Raw genomic sequence first — 21683 nt, 5'->3', positions numbered from 1 at the left:
TGAAAACACAGTATATATTTTCCTTGACTATATAATAAGATCTTGTATATATTCTCACACATTTTTTAACCAATTATATAATAACTTAATTGAATAATGTGAAAATCAATTTAAAGAAAAGAAAGAAAAATTGTATACGACAATGGACGGGCTACTCAATTCACCTGTCCTTTTTCTTTGTCTATTTATTCATGCTCGCGTAAAAGAATGGTGTACCACCGTCAATTCATTTCTGTGATGTGGGTTAATGAATTTGAGCATGCTACGTGTCTTAATTGAAGTAACAAAGTGAGGGTGTTGGTAGTTATTTATTGATAGTTTGAAATTTAAAATTTTGAATTTTTTCATTCTTTTTGCATTATCTATAAATAAAACTTGTTTGTAATAAAAAATCAAAAAATTCATACATTTTTTAAGAAAGATCAAAGCTTGATCTTTTGGGTGATATTCATTTCTCATTTTATCATTTCACTTCTTATTTTATTATAGACATTCCAATTTCAACCAGACCGCTTCAAGAAAACCTGATGTAACCAAATTTGGTTTTGAGTGCCAAATAAAACCCTTTTTCAAAAAAGGTATTGAATCCTTAAGTCCTTTAGTTTCATTCTCAAAGCCCAGTATTACTATTTCAAGTCTCAAGTATTTTGAACTGATTTGTATTTTGAGTCTTGATTTTTATTTCGTGATCATTTGAGTATAAACTAGGATTTCTCTAGCAAAAACTTGAGTTCTCTTGACTTTCATTTTCTAGCTTTCAACTGAGTTCTTCTAAAATTGACTTCTTTCACCCTTTTTATTTGAGTTTGTTTTCTAAATTGAGTCCTAAACTTAAACCCAAATACCGTTCACTTTTATCCCGAGCCTTGTATGTTCGAAAAATTGAGTCCTCCTGAACTAAAGTTCTATAACTTTGAAATTTATGTTTTTTATTTAGTCCTTTTATTTTGAAAATCAAGTTTTCCCGTTTCTTTAGTTCGGGTCTATTAGTCATTCAAACTATTTGATAGAAAATATTTAAATATTAATTAAAAATAATTATTATTGAAATTGTTAACTAAAAATCTTAATAATTCTAATTTAAATTATATTTGAAACTAATAATAACACTTATTTAAATACAATCAAATCTCACTTATAATTTTTAGGGCTTCTCTAATCCAACACTTATTAAATTCAACACTTCTACATAAAGAATTTCAAGTCACTTAATAATTTTTCTTGATTGTAGTAGATCATACAATTTGTGCATGCAGAATTCGTGATACTTATTTGACGTCACCACTATAAATTTCATGCAAGCATTATATATTTGTCAAATAATGCCTTAATGAAATTTCTAAAATGTGAGCATGTAACAGTAGGAGGTAACAGATTGATGGATTGTTTTGCTTTAATATATTTTGCTTTGGTTGACTCTTATTCAAGTACAATGACCAACCTTCAATAGGAATGAGTCACGTAGCAGACATTATATGCTTATTACAGGAAAAGGCTCAAGCTTCATTGTCTCAGCCTGAGTGCCAAGAATTTAGAAAGACGTGTGGTCGTACCATCCTTGCAGCCTCAATTTCTTCTTTCCTAACTATCGTTTCCCTTCTTCTTTTTCTTCTTCTTCTTCTTCTTTTTCTTTTGAAGATATAATTAATTAATGACTAAAGTGTACTAGTGGAGATCATCAGCAATGACTTTGATTAGAACATTTTCTGGGTGCTTGATCCGTCTTGTTCAAGTAATTACATTCAACTTGATCTTCTTTTATTTGTCATTTTTACCACTTTTATATATGCTTCTCTTCTCCGAATTGTTTAGAAAAGCTGAAAGCTCCAACCTACCTTTAGACAATACATTTTGGAAGTCCTGAAACTGCATCTCTCAGTTGATGTGGTCTTCTAGATTTGTACGCCATGTGTGTATGAGATTTTTTTTCTCTTTGGTTTGTATGGTTCATTAATTATCTTGCAGATACATTAGAGAAGTTGCAGCTATTGGGAGAGATATCAATAAACAATCACAACGGAATAATTCTTCTCCCTATATGCAAGCAAATATAGTATATCTCAACTTTTATACGTGCTGAAAATAATAAGAGAAATAATCAATCACACCAAGCCACAAGAACACAAGCAATTTTTTACGTGGAAAACTTCCCCAGTGTGAGGAAGAAAAATCACGGGACCTAGTCCAGTTAAAATCTCCACTATCAATCAAATAATGGGTACACAAAGTCTTCTCTAATTATAATTAGAGGATACAAATATCTCTCATCAAGATATCTACAATCTTAGAAAATATAAAGAGAATTGGAGAGAATATACCAGATTCGCAGTTACTGTTCACCGGAAAAAATCCCAACTCCCGATCTCCAAATCTGATCTCCACCATTTAGATTGTAGCCCTTGAGTCGTGAACCTCTCCTCCAAATTTCAGCTCAATCGGACCACAGACGAAGTGGGATTGGAGTCTTGATGAAATCTGGGTAGCATGAGAAAAATCACGTTTTTCTCTCTTTCTTTTGAGAAGTGACGGCTCCTCTCTTCTCCCCTCTCTTTTTATAACTTCCTTTAGGTTTTTCACACTAAAAGGGCCGAGCTTTGGGCTTTTAATAAAGCCCACCTGTGCTTTCCTCCACATGGAAGGAAATAACCCAACAAATCTCCCCCTTTCCAACTATGTGGAGGGAATCACCATCCCGACAATCGAACAACAAACTTTAAGTTTCTCCCTTGGTAGTGTCTTTGTCAACATATCAGAACTATTATCATCAGTGTGAACCTTCTCAAGTTCCAATAAGTTATCGTTCATCGCATCTCTGATCCAATGGTATCGTACATCAATGTGCTTCGATCTTGCATGGAAACTGGAATTCTTAGTAAGATGAATAGCACTCTAGCTATCACAAAATAGCACATACCTCTGCTGCTCGAAACCAAGTTCTCTCAAGAACTTCTTTTCCCATAACAACTCTTTAGTCGCTTCCGTTGTTGCAATGAACTCTCCCTCTGTCGTAGAAAGAGCAATGCACTTCTGAAGTCTCGATTGCCAAGTTATAGCCCCACATACAAAAGTTATCAAATAGCCCAAAGTAGACTTATGAGTGTCCACATCCCCAGCCATATCTGCATCTGTGTAGCCAACTAACAATGGTTGTCTGCTTCCCAAACCAAGTCTCAAATTGGAAGTGCCTCGAAGATACCGCATGATCTACTTCACTGTATTCCAGTGTTCTCTTCCCGGATTTGACAAGAATCAGCTAACTACACCAACTGCATAGGCTATATCTGGTCTAGTGCAAACCATTGCATACATCAAACTTCCTACTGTTGAGGTGTAAGGAACTCTTTCCATGTCTTCCTTTTCCTTATCTGTAGAAGGACATTCATTTATACTTAGTCTGAAGTGGGTAGCAAGAGGAGAGCTAACCACTTTAGCTTTGTCCATATTGAACCTTTGAAGCACTTTCTCAATGTACTCTTCCTATGACAAATATAACTTCTTAGCACTCCTATCATGACTGATTCTTATGCCAAGAATTTTCTTTGCTGACCCCAAATCCTTCATAGCAAATGACTTACTCAATTGCTTCTTCAATTGGTCAATCCTTGAAACATTCCTGCCAACAATTAGCATGTCATCCACATAAAGCAGTAAGAAAATAAAATCATCATCAGAGAATTTTTGAACAAATACAAAGTGATTTGAAGTTGTCTTCTTGTAGCCTTGCTCCCCCATAACAAATTCAAATTTCTTATACCACTGTCTCGGTGCTTGTTTCAAACCATATAGGCTTTTCTTCAGCTTGCACACATAATCCTCTTTCCCTTTCACTCTAAAACCTTCTGGATGCTTCATATAATTCTCTTCCTCCAAATCACCATGAAGGAAGACAGTTTTCACATCCATCTACTCAACTTCCAAGTCAAGACTAGCTGCTAAACCAAGTACTGTACGGATCGATGACATTTTTACAATTGGAGAGAAGATCTCATCAAAATCAATACCTTTTCTCTGACCGAACCCTTTGACAACCAATCTTGCTTTGTACCGTGGTCGTGAAAAGGACTTATTTGGCTTCTTCTTGTAAATCCACTTGTTCTCCATAGCTCTTTTTCCTTTAGGCAGCTTCACTAACTCAAAGGTGTGGTTATCATACAATGACTGCATCTCATCTTGCATGGCCTCAACCCACTCTGTCTTGTGTTCATCTTCCATGGCTTCGGCAAAACACTGGGGCTCTCTCCCGTCAGTCAATAACACATATTGTTCTGCTGAATACCGAGTGGAAGGATGTCGGTCTCTAACTGAGCTCCTGGATGGAATCTCTGGAGGAATCTCTGGCACTATCAACTGCTCATTAGTCTCAACATCTCCCTGAACCTGTAATGGAACATCCATATCACCTCTACCCTGGTGGTCATCTTGAACATCATTCTCAACCTGAGATGAAAAAATCTTCAAAAGAACTAAATCCACATCAATCAAACTGTCACCTGGTTGAGACATAGATTTCTCTACCTTCTCAATATCCTGAATCATCTAATCTTCTACAAACACGACATCTCTATCTCTCACAATTTTCTTCTCAACTAGATCATAAAGCTTGTATCCAAATTCATCTTGACCGTAGCCAATATACACTGTCGCGTTTTCTCATCAAGTTTGGACCTTTCATCTTTTGGAATATGCACAAATGCTTTGCACCCAAAAACACGCAGATGATTATAGGAAACATCCTTACCTGTCCAAAGTCGGTCTGGCACATCAAACTGTAGAGAAACACGGGGTGTAAGATTCAACACATGAACAACAGTGTTCAATGCCTCCCCCCCCCCCCCCCGCCAAAAGGATTTTGGCAATTGGGCTTGTGAAAGCAAACATCTCACTCTCTCAAGCAGTGCTCTGTTCATCATTTTTGCTATGCCATTCAATTGAGGAGTTTTCGGAGGAGTCTTTTGATGCTGAATACTTTGCTATCTGCAATAATCATCAAATGGACCAGAATACTCTCCACCGTTGTCAGTCCGGATGCACCTTAGTTTCTTCCTAGTATGTCCCTTAATTGGGGCTTGAAATTTCTTGAACTCAACCAACACTTGGTATTTTGACTTCAAGATATACACCCACAACTTCCTTGAATGAACATCTATGAAGGTCACAAAGTATTTGGAGCCACCAAGTGTTCTCGTCTTCATAGGGTCACACACATATCCGAATGTACTAAATCCAGTATCTCTGACTTTCTCGAATAACTGGTCTCATGATATGCAACATTTATCATCTCATCATCATAAACAATGATGAATTCTGCAGGAGTGGTAGTAGCAACTCTATCATCACCATCTTTGTCATCTCCATTCTTCATTCCCTTCCCTTTCTTATTCTTGTTTTCTCTCTTCAATTGCCTGCAATATTTCTTGATGTGTCCCTTTTTCCCGCAATGATGACACTCAACATTTGCAAACTTGTTGGACTTGTTTTTGCTGTTATCTCTGTTCTTTGAACCTCTACTCTTACTTCTCCCCCTCTTTTCTATAACCAAGATTTCTAACTGTGAAGAGGATCCCTATGTTTTTCTTCTCATCTCTTCATTTAGCAAACAACTCTTGGTCATATCCTTTGTGATCACACCTTTTGGAGCAGAGTTAGACAATGAAGTTTTGAGCGTCTCCCATGAGTCCGACAATGAACCAAGCAACCATAACCATTGTATCTCATCATCAAACTTAATACCCATTCCAGCCAACTGATTAATAACTCCTTGGAATGTATTCAGGTGATCAGATAAAGGAGTCTCGTTTTGGTACCTCAAAGCCATCATTTGTTTAATAAAAAACAACTTATTATTTCCAGTCTTTCTAACATATAAATGTTCAAGCTTATTCCATAGAGAACGTGCATTTATTTCTCCATTAATATGGTTCAAAACATTATCATCTTCCCATTGCCTGATATACCCACACACTTATCGATGTAACAAAGTCCATTCCACGTCAGACACTTTTTCTGGTTTTTCAGCATTAAATACCGATAGGTAATAATCTTTCACATAAAGAAGATCCTCCATTTTTCCTTTCCATATGTGATAATTTAAACCATTGAAATTAATCATTCTACTAGTATTTGCTTCCATAACTAAAATTACCAACCTGACAATCTGTTAACCGGGCTCTGATACCACTTTGTTGGGAGAGATATCAATAAACAACCACAGCTGAATAATTCTTCTCCCTATATGCAAGCAAATATAATGTATCTCTACTTTTATACGTGCTGAAAATAATAAGAGAAATAATTAATCACACCAAACCACAAGAACACAAGCATTTTTTTACATGGAAAACTTCCCTAGTGTGACGAAGAAAAACCATGGGACCTAGTCCAGTTAAAATCTCCACTATCAATCAAATAATGGGTACACAAAGTCTTCTTTAATCATAATTAGAGGATACAAATATCTCTCATCAAGATATCTACAATCTTGACAAATACAAAGAGAATTGGAGAGAATATACCAAATTCGCGGTTACTGTTCACGGGAAAAAACCCCAACTCCCAAGCTCCAAATTTGATCTTGACAGTTCAGATTGTAGCCCTTGAGTCGTGAACCTCTCCTCCAAATTTCAGCTTAATTGGACGACAGACGAAGCGAGATTGGAGTCTTGATGAAATATGGGCAGCATGAGAAAAATCACATTTTTCTCTCTTTCTTTTGAGAAGTGACGACTCCTCTTTTCTCCCCACTCTTTTTATAACTTCCTTTAGGTTTTTCACACTAAAAGGGCTGGGCTTTGGGCTTTTAATAATGCCCACTTGGGCTTTCCTCCACATGGAAGGAAATAACCCAACAACAGCATTGTACAAAGATAATCTTTTGGCCTTCCCCCCAAAAAAATTCTTTTATTACTTGAATCATTTGTAAAAAATCTGTCTTTTATATTCTACTCCTTCATCTTTTTTTTTTTTTTTTTTTTCAGCCGTCTGCCCTTTCTTATATACAAAAAACTTAACTTTGCTATACAATTTTAATCTCCTAGACTCAAGCTAACCACCCTTGATTTATGGGATGTTACAAATTTCAAATGCCTCAAATCTCTTTTGGTTGTTTACAAAGACAACTCATGCCAACACTCCCCCTCAAGTTGATGCATAGAGGTCTTGCATGCCCAACTTGTTAAGTGAGATGTAGAAGTCCTTGCTAGATATAGCTTTTGTAAGGATGTTTGCCAATTGATCTTCGGATTTCACAAACAAAAACCTAATTGTTTTTGCTTCAAGATTCTCTTTGATGAAGTGTCGATCTACCTCCACATGTTTAGTACGATCATGTTGAATAGGATTGTGAGAAATGGCAATTGCAGCTTTATTGTCACACAAGAGATCCATCTCGGAAGTGGGGGCAAACCCGATTTCAGTGAGTAGCTTTCTTAGCCAAAGGAGTTCACAAAGACCTTTAGCCATTCCCCTAAACTCAGCTTCAGCACTTGATGAGGCTACCATTTTTTGTTTCTTGCTTCTCCAGGTTACAAGATTTCCTCCAACAAATGTAAAATATCCTGATGTGGACTTTCTATTAGTGATATTACCTACCCAATCCGCATCCGTATACCCATTAACCATCGGCTGACTATTATCTTTTGAAAACATAAGTCCCTTGCCCGGGGATGACTTCAAGTATCGAAGTATTCGAATCACTGCTTCCATATGACTCTTACTTGGATTATGCATAAATTGACTTACGACACTAATAGCATAGACAATATCTGGGCGAGTATGGGAGAGATAAATGTGTCTACCAACTAACCTTTGGTATCTTCCCTTATCTGTTGGTACTTGGTCTGGGTATTCTCCAAGCTTGTGATTCTGAACCATGGGGGTGTCTGCAAGCCTACACTCCAACATCCCTACTTCAGTTAGAAAATCTAATATGTATTTTGTTGGGAGAGAAATATGCTTTTCTTAGACCTGGCAACTTCAATTCCCAAGAAATATTTGAGTCCTTCTAGATTTTTTATCTCAAATTTAGTTTCTAATTGCGTTTGAAGCAGAGAGATTTCGTCTTCATCATCTCCTGTAATAATAATGTCATCTACATAGACTATCAAAGTAGTTACCTTGCTTAACTGATGCTTTAAGAACAAAGTATGGTCAGAGTTACTTTGTTGGAAGCCATATTTCTTCATTGCCAAGCTAAACCTTCCAAACCACGCTTGTGGTGATTGCTTCAGTCCGTACAACGCTCGTTGCAATTTGCATACCACTCCATTCTTTGAAGATGTTTTATAACCAGGAGGAATATCCATATAAACCTCTTCTTGGAGATCACCGTTGAGAAAAGCATTCTTTACATCAAATTGATGCAAAGGCCAATCAAGATTTGTAGCAAGAGACAATAATACCCTTACTGTATTTAGCTTGGCTACAGGTGAGAAAGTCTCCTGATAATCGACATCATATATCTGCGAATATCCCTTCCCTACCAGTCGTGCTTTGTACCATTCAATAGATCCATATGCTTTGTGTTTAATGGAGAACACCCATTTGCACCCCACAGTTTGTTTTCCTTTAGGTAATGGAACAAAAGTCCATGTATTATTTTTTAGTAGTGCCTCCATTTCTTCCTCAATAGCTTGGGTCCATCTTGGATCTACCAATGCCTCATGAACACTGGTAGGAATTTGACATATGGAGAGTTCTTGTGCTAATTTCTTAAGAGGTTCAGAGAGTTCCTTGGTGGATACATTGTCAGCAATAGGATACCTAGACCTTCGTTCCTCAATATCTGGAGAGTATCTATTAGGTGGCTTGCCACGATTGTACCTGTGAGGTAAGACATAACCCACAGACGCATCTATATCATCGGTGTGTAAGGGTGTAATAACATTACGTACCTCAGGAGTATTCTTAGGAGATGATTCGGCTGGCACTTCAGAGGGAGGGGATATAGGTTCAGTCTTATATGTTGCATGCTCTGCAGTAGGATATATCTCAGCTTCATAGTTCACAATGCCTAAGTTATCATTCAGCCCATCCTGCCCCTCATGTTCACTTGGCCCCTCATTTGGCACCAACCAATCAAACTCATTTGGCACCTCATGTTGGAACCAATTCAACTCTTCATTATGTGTCTCCCCCTAAAGAGGAGAAGTAGGTGCCGAAGAGGAAAAACTCATATCAGTCTCCAAGAATTGGACATCCATAGTCACATAGAGTCTACGGGTCGTAGGATCATAGAACCGGTACCCTTTTTGATGGACGCCATAGCCCAAAAACAAACACCGACATGCACACGGATCAAGTTTAGTGCGCTGGTTCTTGTGGAGATACACATAGACAACACACCCAAAGACTCGAGGAGGAAGCATTAGTGCAATAGGTAGTGACACATAAGTAGAAAGACATTGTAGTGGTGTCTTAAAGGATAAAACCTTGGAAGGCATTCGGTTAAGAAGATGGACAGCAGTTGAGACGGCATCGATCCAAAAACGTTTGGGCATATGAGCACCGAGAAGCAAAGCACGGGCAGTCTCAAGAACATGTTTATTCTTTCTCTCAGCAACACCGTTCTGTTGAGGTGTTTGTGAGCATGAAGTTTCATGAATTAAACCATGTTGAGTAAAGTACGCTTTAAGGTGCTTATTGACATATTCACCACCATTATCAGAGCAGAGAACCTTCATGGTGGCACCGTACTGAGTACCAACCATAGCATGGAATGTTTCAAACACACTAAGAACCTCATCTTTGTGTTTCATCAAGTAAAGCCATGTCATACGAGTACAATCATCCACAAAAATCACAAATCAATGAAAGCCAGACATATTAGTAACTGGTGAGGGCCCCCATACATCAGAGTGAATTAACGTAAATAGAGTGTCACTTTTATTCATGCTTAAATGATAAGTAGCGCGATGGCTCTTAGCCAAAATACAAGTGTCACATTTCAAATTAGGAGTCTGTAAATGCTTAAACAAATCATGAAAAACATGCTTCAAATAAGGAAAAGATGGGTGTCCCAAGCGTCGATGCCACAACCAAAGTAGTGTCTCTTTATCAACATGCGGATGGTTCATGTGATTAACCTGGCCGATAGTAATGTCTTCCACATAATATAATCCCTCCCTCTTAGTACCATGTCCAATTATCTCCTTGGTGAGAATATCCTGAATAAGACAGAAATTGGGATAAATAAGCACAACACACCCAAGGTCTGCAGTAAGTTGACTTACAGACAACAATTTGTGGGATAAAGACGGAACAAGTAAAGTATTAGATAAATGCAGGGATGGAGATAAAGTCATAGAACCAATCCCAGTGACTGGTGAGATAACACCATTTGCATTGACTATGCTTGTGCATCGTGGAAGAGAGGTATGAGAGAAGTCCGAGGCAGCAAAAGTCATATGGTCAGTGGCCCCCGAGTTAAGAAGCCATGCACTACAGTCTGCATCTCGGTGGGAGGTAGGGAGAGCAAGACTAGGGATACCTGAGTTCAAATTAGGAGGAGCATCCGTGGACGTTGCTGCAGGTTGTACAAGGGAGAGATGAGGCTCTGCAGCAGCAACAACAGCTGTGCCTGAATTTCCATTCGTTTCGGTTCCAGCAGGATGTTTACAGGCTTGAAGGTCATGCCACCAATCAGCATACCTATGCAATTTGAAACAGGTTTCATGCGTGTGCTTTTGGTTTCCACAATGAGAACATTTTTTTGAATCAGTGGAATTTCGGGGCTTGGAAGATTTACCAGGGGCAGAGGTGCTTAACGTAAGTGATTTTGAGGCCAAGACAGCCCCCTGGAGCCCATCGGGGTCATGGGTAGTCATAACCTGCTGTCGAATAGCCTCCTGTCTAACACGCGCATACGCTTGTTCGAAAGTAGGAAATGGTTTCATCTGCAAAACATCAGCCCGTATTTTGTCTAGCCGATCGTCAAGACCATCCAAAAACACATAAACACGGTCTTCTTGGATGATCCGATTATAATGTTGAACATCAACAGAGCATTCCATAGGATTTTGGCCGGCGAAAATCAATTTCACGCCATAAACCCTGCAACTCAGTATAATATTTTTCCAGCGAGCCAGCGGCTTGCTTCAACCGTGTCACACGGCGTCAAAGATCATACACTTGTGATGTATCACTACCATCAAAGAAGGTAGTGGCAATGGAATCCCAAACCGCCTTTGCCATAGGAAACCGAATAAAATTGCCAATCAAGGACGAATCCATGGAAGAAATTAACCCTCCTTTAAGAATGGCGTTATCGGTGCGCCACTTGCGAAAGGAGGGATCAGTGGATAGCGGCTAGGGAAAGTCGCCATTAATGTACCCCAGTTTATCCTTGCCAGAGATATACATCTCAACAACCTAGGACCACAGTGCATAGTTGGAACCATCCAACTTATTGCCGATCGGAGCAGCGAATGTTTCAGTGGTGATGGTTGGGGTCCGAGTGTTGTTCAAAACCTCGGTCATCCTTGTAGTCAATTCAAGGATAGAATCAGAGAGATTGGACGTGTCGCCAGAAGAGTTCAGATCATCAGAGTCCGCCATGAATGGAGGTATGGTTAGGATGCAATACAGGAAGCCAGAACTCGTTTGGCTCTGATACCATGTAAAAAATCTGTCTTTTATATTCTACTCCTTCATCTCTTTTTTTTTTTCTTCAGCTGTTTGCCCTTTCTTATATATAAAAAACTTAACTTTGCTATACAGTTTTCATCTCCTAGGCTCAAGCTAACCATCCTTGATTTATGGGATGTTACAAATTTCAAATGCCTCAAATCTCTCTTGGTTGTTTACAATGACAACTCATGCCAACATCATTCGCCTAAATAGAAACTTGATAACATCAATATCCATATACTTTGATCCAAAGTATTAATGTTATCAAGTATTAAAAGGATGATTTGCTTATCAATTATTTTCTTCATTTATCTTAAATTAATCTTCACTCATTTTTTAATTAACTGTTTGATTTAGGGATGAGGTTAGCGAATCTCAGTTCAACCAAGTTTTGAATGTTGAGCTAGATCAAGTTATAGAGGTATTTGTGCTTATCTAAGTCCTTTTCTTATGCTTGTTCCCCTTACTATTTCCTTTGATTAATTTGAAATAGATTTGTGATCATAAATTTTTTAAAATTTTTTTAACAATGTTTCATATGTGTAGGCATGTAAGTTCATTGATAAGAAGTGGTGTCCCAAATTTGTGGTAATTGTTGCTCAGAAGATTCATCATACCAAGTTCTTCCAAGTTGTTGGGTGTCCATACAATGTTCCTCCATATTTTATCTGTGAGATCAACTTGGTCATCTCGACGTGCATGAGATGTACTTGGGAGGACTCTACTATAGTTCAAAGTAATGTTGTAACTGTAGATACCATGTTTTCAAATGTGAACTAGTGCTAACTAAAACACCGCTATTTCTTTCTTCTTCCATCTTCTGGGGTCTTGTGGGTTGGGGGATATAAACATATTCTTAAACTGGCTATTTAACGATTCAGAATCCTAGTTACTTTTCCACATGTTAATGTGGTGAGATAATTAGACTTATTTACGCCTTGCAACCATATATGCCAATTGTAATTATTTTAATGCTTATAATCTCGTTGCTTGGTTCAGTTAGATTTGTCACGCGTCAGCTCATGGATTATTTTCAAAGAAAAATTCGATGTTTCGTCTAATGAGATTTGCAGGAAGACAATGCCAAGCGACACCATTGAAGACGTGCTCGTGACAAATCTTACTGTTTGGTCCAGCGAGATTACGTAAATATCATTCTAGAAAATATTTTTCCGAATAGGATATTATTTAATATATTATTTTAAAATAATGATCAATAGGGAAAAAACTCTTATTTTGCTCTCCAATCAAATAATCCAATTCGGAATTGTACGTGGAACTCATGCATGCATGAATGATGCGTGGAGTGCGCCACAAGATCATCCACGTAGCTAGCTGGCCAAATGAAAAAGGAGTACTGCTCGAGCTTGAGGGTTCATGAATAATGACTTGATCGTGTGGGAAGACAAGCCATATACGTGCACCAGCCAACACTCGGCCAATATCCAATTAGAACCCCACGCTCTCTCTCTCTCTCTCTCTCTCTCTCTCTCTCTCTCTTCAATCCTTCAAAAGAGGCTCCTCCTTATTGTCTTCCCATTTATCCAAACGGTTCTTTGCTTTCGCCACCTGCAAATTAATCAATTCCATCATTTCCATATCCATATATAATTCATTTAATGATGAAATTTGAATATAAGTTATTAATGGTGCTTTTATTTCCATGAATAAGGTTTATGTACGGTATGAAATTAGATTAGATTACATAAGGTAGCTTTAACATACTATCATAGTAATAGATTATCAGTTCTAAAGTATAGACCAGCTAACCCATGATTAAGTTAAAATCACTTGATATCTAAGTTTTAAATTTAAATTTTTGTATTTTTTAAAAAGTAATTTGCAAAAAAAATTTATTTTTATTAGAATAATTTTTATTTTTATTAGTATTTAATAGAGAAAAAAAATATTATAAAAAATCAATTTTCTACTCTTCCTTTTTTCTTTCATTTCATCAAACAAGTTATTCTCGGCCTAAAATAGAGAAATGGAGGCTAATTAAATAAAAAATTTAATTAACTCTATATATATATAAATAGGAATGGGCAATCTAATCATTTTTCGCTTAGCTACTTGCAATAGTAGGAGGAACTAGGTAGTTGATGTTACAGCATATATCCAAACAAGTTAAAACTCTACCTCTTGACCAGTTTTATAAATTCAATATTAATTATCATTAAACATAGAGCAGCAGATGCTTAGAGTTACCTGCATTAATTTTGTATCTACGACACGTGCTAGATATATAGCTGCTGGGCAACTTTGAAAGGATATGGAATCTTATGGGACACATTTTCAATGCCTTTATATATGACATTATCAAGTTAAGACATGTGATAATTAAACTCACTTATGCTTTTTACGTACGCTCTTAGGCACTGTTGTGTTTTAAACTATTTAGAAAGGTTGATCTTTGTATGTTTGACTCGAAAAGTGTAAAATATCACTTCTTTTTTTTACGTAATTTTGAATAGTAAGTAACAAATAGAAAAGTATTTCGTGAAAACGAAAAAAAAAAATAATAATTCTCAATCTATTTAATTTTAAAAATTATGAGTCCCACACATACATACAAACATACATACATACATACATATATATATATATATATATATATAATTAATGTGCAGGGAAGAATATTAGGTAGAATAGTGTTTGGTTGGTGAGATTGTCTTCTAGCTAGGTAGGAATGTTAGCTATAACGTGGCTGTCGTCGTTGAGTTTAAATTTATGATCATTTAATTTGGACGTACATATTAATTACAGCTGAGACCCCATCTGGTAGATCCACATCCATGTGGTCCCACAATGAACACGTGGACAAATTGTGTCCAATCACCGCTGCGAACTGACACTTGTCATTCTTGTTTAATGAATGGCGTCAGCCCTGACGCACCAGATAGGAAGGAAAAATTAAATTAAATTTTTTGATATTATACTTTCGTTAAAATTTAGCAGCACTCCTCATTTTTTTAAAAAATCGCATCCCACCCTCTAAATTTTTAAAAATTATTACAAAATCTTCTAAGATTTAATTTTATTGAGAAAATGTGTTAGCTAAGTATTAAATTTAATAAAGATTTTAAATTTTATCCTTTCACTCAATTTTAATAAGATAAATTTTAAAATTTAATTTAATTTAATAAATGTTATCAATTAATAATAATATATTTTAAAAATTAAACTTATAAGTGAACTGAATACCGAATAAATTAGTTGAATCAATCAATTAACATAAGTATGAGTGTATAACAATATAATTATATTATTATTCAAAAAAATTTAAAAATATAAAAAATAAATAAACAATAAAAATAACTCGGAAAAAAAATACTTAAAAAATTATATTGTAAAAATATATTTGCTATATTTACTTCATTAAAATTAATTGACTAAATATATTTTTAACAAACAAAATATAATTTTAAAATTTTGATTTCGATTAGAGGTCAATCTAAACAATTTGAATAAAATAAGAAAAAGGCAAGTGATTAGTTCCAAACAATGATCAACCAATTATTATAAATTTAAGTTTTTATTTTCTTTTTAACATTCAAGATTATAATTTTGATTTATAAAGAATAAATTTTAAATTTTCATTTTATATTTTCTTGACACTATGCTTGGTAAGTTACTTGAATTTAAAAACACTGATCTATTTTTTATTTGTTTTATGATGTTTCTAATTATACTTTTATAATTACTAGGTATTTTTGTAAATTATGTAATTTTTAATTTTTTTTAATAATTTCTTAAATTTGAAATAATAATATTTTTTCAGTTGATTGAACTAAAGCAATTGGACAAGATAGAACAATTAATTTTAAAATCAATTAAATCTTTGAATCGCTTAATTAGTTTTCAAAACATTAAATCAACTAATTTTTTAAAAATTAATTTATTAAGCATACATCATTTTAAAAATACCATTTTATTATAATTAAAGTTATTTTCTTTACATGCACATAACAATATTACTTTTTTATTATTTAATATTTTTCACATAGATGTATTTTTTATAATTTTTGAAAGAGAATAAAAATTTTTAAATTTTATTTTATCGTTTTTTGAACAATTGGGTGTCCATCAAATTATTAAAAGAAATGTATAATACAATACAATCATTAATACATATATTATATTATATATAATAAAAATAATACAAAGTATACCTCTTTATTCCAATCCGTCTTATAAGTTGACCACAATAGGATGACTGTCTGCACCGCTGTTCCTCCTAGCATCCCACTCCATATCCCCTGTTCATTCATTCCACAATAAATAAAATATACATATACACACACACACACACACACACACACACACACACACACACATATATATATATATATATATATATATATATATTTATAAATTAGTTAATAAATCTTCCATAACTTCGTATTAATATTAACTATTTAATTTCATGCCTATTTAAAATTTTTATTTAACTTGTCAATTCAATATTTAATTTTAATTAAGGATAAACCTCAGCCGGGCCAACTTACGTGGTAAGGGCAAACTTGTGATTTTGGAAACTCCAAGATCGCGGCTTTGATTCTCCCGTGAGACATTACGCCGGTAAATTACCAAGGGGGTGTTAATGGGCAAGCGGCTTTCATCCTCCGGGTTTGGTATCATACCATAGTGTCCAATGTGGCACGATAGTAGCTAGAGTCTCCGAGTTTAAAAAAAAAAAAAGATAAGCCACTCTATAGTTTCTTAAATGTTTTTTACCTAATTGATTTTTTATTCCCTTAATTTTTTATTGGTATTGTTTAATTTTTAAAATTTCAAATAAATTCAAAAAAAAATGTTAAATGAAAATTTTGATTAGCTCGAATATGAAACTTTAAGAATTAAAGAATTAAACTATTACACTCTAAACTTTAATAAGTAAGCATGTAATGCAATATTATAAACTTTAAGTATTTACAGTGTAATTTACTATATAATTAATAAAGTACCCCCAAGGTATGATTCCGGTGATAGTGCGGATTGTGGGAGTGCCTCTCATGAGATCAGGTGTTCAAACCCTTCCGGTTTCGTTTCCGCCCCTAGACTCCTGAATTTACCTTCCCTTTGGAATTGTGGGGTCAACTTCAAGAGGCGCAAGATTAGTCACGTGAACCGTAAAACGGACACATAGATACCCATTGCGTAATCCAAAAAAATAAAAAAAATAAAGTCATGTGGCATAAGGTAAATTAAAATTTTATTTATTAATTTGATATATTTTTTATTTTTAATTATTAATTAGGTGAGAATATAGGTTGTACCTTAGCGCCGAGATCGAACTTGAAGCCGAGAAGCACACCCACTGGGATGCCGATGATGTAATAACATCCCACATTTACGTACGCCACGAATGCTTGCCATCCACACCCGACCGCCACTCCTAAATTCATCCATTCATTATGCTGAATATCATTAATTAATTATTTTTAATTAAGTAATTAATTAATACAAATTCTTTAATTCAAATTATTGAGATGGGTACAACTAATTAATTTCATATGCAAACAAGCTATGAGAGATGAGCTCCTTTGGCCTAGCCTAGTGAGCCTAGTGGGCTGCTTTTTAAAAAAAAAAATTAAAAATTTTATTTAAATGCTTAACTTTGATAATGAATACATTTTTTATTAAAAAAAATCAAAATCTATTTTTCAGCTATTAAAAAATTCATTTATCATTATTAAATTTTATAAATTTAAAATATTTTATTTTACAATTTTTTTAGATGTGGAGAATTTTAAAAATAATAAATCGAGGCTTTTTAAATTTCTTATGGAAAAAAAAAAAAATAGAATGATGTTTTTGTATCCGTTTAAAAATTAAAAATAAAAAACAATTAAAAATAACTATTATTGAGAAATGTGAAAGAATACCTGACAAAACAGGTTGGACGCCGTTGAGGATAATGGAGATGGCGAGAAAAGGGGAGAGGTCTGCGACAGCGTCAGCGACGGTTGTGCCAGTTGTAAATATGTAGCTAATGTAGTGGCGTAATAATAAGACAACGATGGCTAGGATCACGGCGATTAGGAAGGAACTCAAGTTCACTATCACCACCGCGAACGCCGCAGATTTTGGATGCCCGGCTCCCAGCTCATTGCTCACCCTCACACTACACATAAGTTAATGTACATTTACAAGCCCAATCCGTCAGAGCACGGCGCCACCGAGGTGCTTGTCCTTTCGGCCCCCAAAATTTATTTTTTTTAATATAATAATATTAACTTTATTTATGAAATTTATGGTGGATAAAGTACACATGCGGTACAGTTAAAATTATTTAATATATCTAAAAAAAGGTAATTTTAAATATAAATAATAATTAAATAAAATGTTAAGTGTTTTAATTAAATAATTTATATAGAGTCTCATATTGTGAAGAGCCGTTCCTGCGTAAGAGTGATTGATCACTTTAACGATTTTAAGACTCAAAAGTTTTCATTCTTCCAAATTTGATATTAGTATCATAGTGTCTAAAGTAGCGTAATAATGACTGAAATATTATTTATGATATTCAATGCATAGGCACATTTAAATAATATATATGTTACCTTGCAGCTGCATTAAAGCCCACCGATATCATGTAAACCCATCCGGCTATGGTCATGCTGCATATTCATCATAAACATTAACTAATGTAAGTATTATTTTACTAAATTTTTCATTAACGTTGTTAAACTTAGCTCAGCCCAATAACCCAAACTCAACAAAAATCAAGCTACTTTTTATAGTGGAAATAACTCATCACAATCAAATCTAGTAAGACCCAAATCGTAGCAATCAAATCGTCACAATCAAATCAATATATATATATATATATATATATATTGTATTTACTATTTTGGTCCTTGTTCTAAAAATTTAAATTTATTAAATTAACTCGTTGACATAGCCTTTCCATCCAGTCTATGTAGGATTGAGACAAACTCAATTAATAAAATTACTTTACATGCTTGCAAGTGAATTTTAATGGTTCTATTATTGGTTATAAAAAATAAAATTATCAAAATTTCTTATTAACTCTTCCTATACAAGTAAGCGTTACTAAATCCTTTTTTACTAAGTTTAGTGCAATTTATATAATATCAAAATTGGACAGTTTAAGAATGCATTTTAAAGTTTGGGATATTCAAATTCAATATTAAGAGAAGTATGAGATGAGAAATGAAATATCTTGTATCGCTTGACCTAAATTCAAGGGGCTCTAATGATCGTATTCTTATTTTCTATTTTTAACATTTATATATATATAGAGAAAAGTTAGAAATCAATAGAAAGAATTTTTTTTATACTAAAAGTAATAAGGCAAGTTGGCGATTTTATAACTATTTTAAAAAATAAAATAAAAAATTGAAAAATATTTCTCACAATTTGAACAAGGTCAACAGCCTAATAGAGTATGTATTATTGTGTTGAGGAGATAGAGAATTTAGGTACAAGTGGGCATAAACTAGGAGCGAGGATAAGTCGGTTTTAACCAAATTAATCGATAAAATTCGGTTGGTTTGGCTCGGTAAATTTTTAATTCTGTTCGGTTTGATTTCATAAGTTGGTAAATTCAGTTATTCGATTTTTGGTTCAATAATGGAGAAAGTGAATTTCGGTTAACAGATTTTAACCGAATTATATAATTAATTAATAATTCAATATAAATTATATAATTTAGCGTTCCCACAATTCCCCAAATCCATAAAATTTCTGAATTATGTAATTATTTAATTAATTAATCATTAAATATAAATTATTAAGTTAAATTTTGAAAGCAAACAAATTATACAATCATATTTTTTTCTTAATTAATTATAATTTAATTCGGTTAAATTTAGTTAACTGAAAATTTGGTTTGGTTGGGTACGGTTCGGGTACAAAGTGTAATTCAGTCAATTTGGTTATAATAGAGTTAATCAAAAAAATTCGATTAATTTAATTAATTGACCGAATTAGCCAAACTGACCAACTACGCGCCCCTAGTAGGAACAGTACAAGTCTTAAAATCTTATTGTATGTATATATAAAGGCATGCATGCTGTATTTAGGTAAGTCAGCGTATCCCTACGCTTCACTGAAAGATGGAATCCACATCACATAATTGAATTTCCGTCTTATTATTCCAGCCACTAAAAATATTGCTTCAAAGATAAAGAGAGGATAGATAGCAGGAAGTCTAGCATTAACTAAACTCGTCTAAAAGGCTTTCATGTTTCTTAAAATTTTATAGAAAAAATATTATATCAAATTATATTAAAATTTATTTAAATTTATTCAAATCTAAATTTAAGATTTTTCAAATAGTACTTCACTTTTTTTAAATTTATCATATCATATGAATCACTGAGTGCATGTTTGAAATAGAATGGAATAGAATTAATTTGTTATTTAATTTGTTCTATATTTCGTTCTATTAATTTTGGCAACCAAACATGCGCACGTACCATATAGAGAGAGAATCGAGAGCGATCTCGGCGTCCTTGAGAAGCCCAGCAATCAAAACCAGAATCTGATAATACCAAGTCTCGAGGCAGAGCATCACCGCCGACGCCGCCGAGAGTTTGAAGAACTCCCAGAGGCCGGTAAACGCCATGAGGCTGAACCCGGTCCAGGTCCGGCGGCACTTCCGGCTGAACACTATGTACAGGAACTGGGACGCCACCATGAGCCACCAGGAGAGGCTGAGCACCAGCGACGCTCCCAGTAGGCCCCACCCGAACTTGTAGACGGCTAGCCACGTAAGGAGCAGGTGCGGCGCCAGCACCGCCACCGATATGTAGGCGCTGGGCCTCACGATGCTCTGCGCCTGGAGGAACTTCTGAATGGGGAAGTTGGCGGCGTAGGCGAATATCTGCGGGATCAGGCCGTAGACGAAGACGGCGGCGGCGGAGGCGATCGTAGTCGACTCCCCCAGCAACAGCAAGAGGCGCTTCGAGAAGACGTAGATCACGGTGAGTGGGATCCCCGTTGCCATCAGGAGCACCGTCGATCGCTGCATGTACACGCCCAGCATATCGTACTTGTGTGCTCCGTAGGCCTGCCCGCAGAGAGTCTCCACCGCGCTCCCCATTCCCAGCTGCACCCACAAATCAACCAAAACCAAAACGACACCGTTTTGCTCAGCTCTACTTCTAAGGTTTATTAGTTATTAGTTACTAGTTAATTTGTTGTTACCATGAGGCCGTAAGCGAAGACTTGGATGCCGGTGTTGCCGAGAGAGGCGGCGGCGAGCTGGAGGTTGCCGAGGTGGCCGCAGAAGATCTGGGTGGACATGGAGATAACGTTGTTGAGGAGGTAGACGACGACGGCGGGAGCGGCGAGGCGGAAGAGGATTCTGAGCTCCACCCACGTGGCGGAACGGAGGCGGCGGAAGTGGCTTATCTGGGTGTTCGACAGAATCTCTTCCAGCTCGGAGCTCATCGGCTCCGGCAACCCGGACTGGTTGGGCTGCAAGATGGGTTGACGGAGCTCACCCCCGTTCTGACCATCTTCTGCAGACTCCATTTTCGTTTAATTTGCTTTACAAACTCATGAGTAGCAGCTTGCTAGCCAGTAACTTTAGTTATATAGGAGAAGTAAATCGACTATATATATATATATAGATAGCTTGCTCTCCTTTTTGTCTGATTTCTAAGTTGGGAACAATGTCCCTGGCAACAACTTTTCCACCATTGAAAATACCTGTTCTAAGCTTTTGAGAAACTTTTAAAGGTTAAAAATTTTAAAATTTTAAAATTTTAGAATTAACTTTTTAATTAATTATTCTGTTTTAAATTTTGATTTTTTAAAATACTAAAATATTATTATTATTATTATTATTATTATTATTATTATTATTATTTTAAACATATATATATCTATTTTAATTATTTCAAATATTTTACAATTTTTTATAATTTTTTATCAAACACTTACCAAAAATACAATTTATTTTTTATTTGAATTTGTGTGAATTTAAATAAAATTTAATATACTTTATTTTATATTTTATTTAAATTTATACAAATACGATTTCAAAGGCTCTACCAAATACGAAGTTAAACTTACCTTTTTCTTTA

The 21683-nt window shown here is 35.1% G+C and overlaps 1 protein-coding gene across 1 annotated transcript; it reads right to left on the bottom strand.

Annotated features, from left to right (window-relative positions):
- Nucleotides 1–12839: 12839 nt before the first annotated feature.
- On the bottom strand, nucleotides 12840–21304 carry LOC131153606 (protein DETOXIFICATION 40-like). The gene is made up of 7 exons (XM_058106025.1): nucleotides 20800–21304; nucleotides 20070–20701; nucleotides 18189–18245; nucleotides 17511–17749; nucleotides 16902–17020; nucleotides 15795–15881; nucleotides 12840–13191 (listed from the first exon to the last, which is right to left on the bottom strand). Exons 1-7 carry the CDS (start codon nucleotides 21127–21129, stop codon nucleotides 13123–13125), a joined length of 1533 nt encoding a protein of 510 aa, XP_057962008.1. The 5' UTR covers nucleotides 21130–21304; the 3' UTR covers nucleotides 12840–13122.
- Between the last annotated feature and the right edge of the window lie 379 nt (nucleotides 21305–21683).

The sequence above is a fragment of the Malania oleifera genome, chromosome 4 (assembly GCF_029873635.1).
Source record: "Malania oleifera isolate guangnan ecotype guangnan chromosome 4, ASM2987363v1, whole genome shotgun sequence".
Taxonomy (NCBI): domain Eukaryota; kingdom Viridiplantae; phylum Streptophyta; class Magnoliopsida; order Santalales; family Ximeniaceae; genus Malania; species Malania oleifera.
Note: the sequence above shows the minus strand (reverse complement) of the source record. Positions and strands in the feature narration are given on the sequence as shown.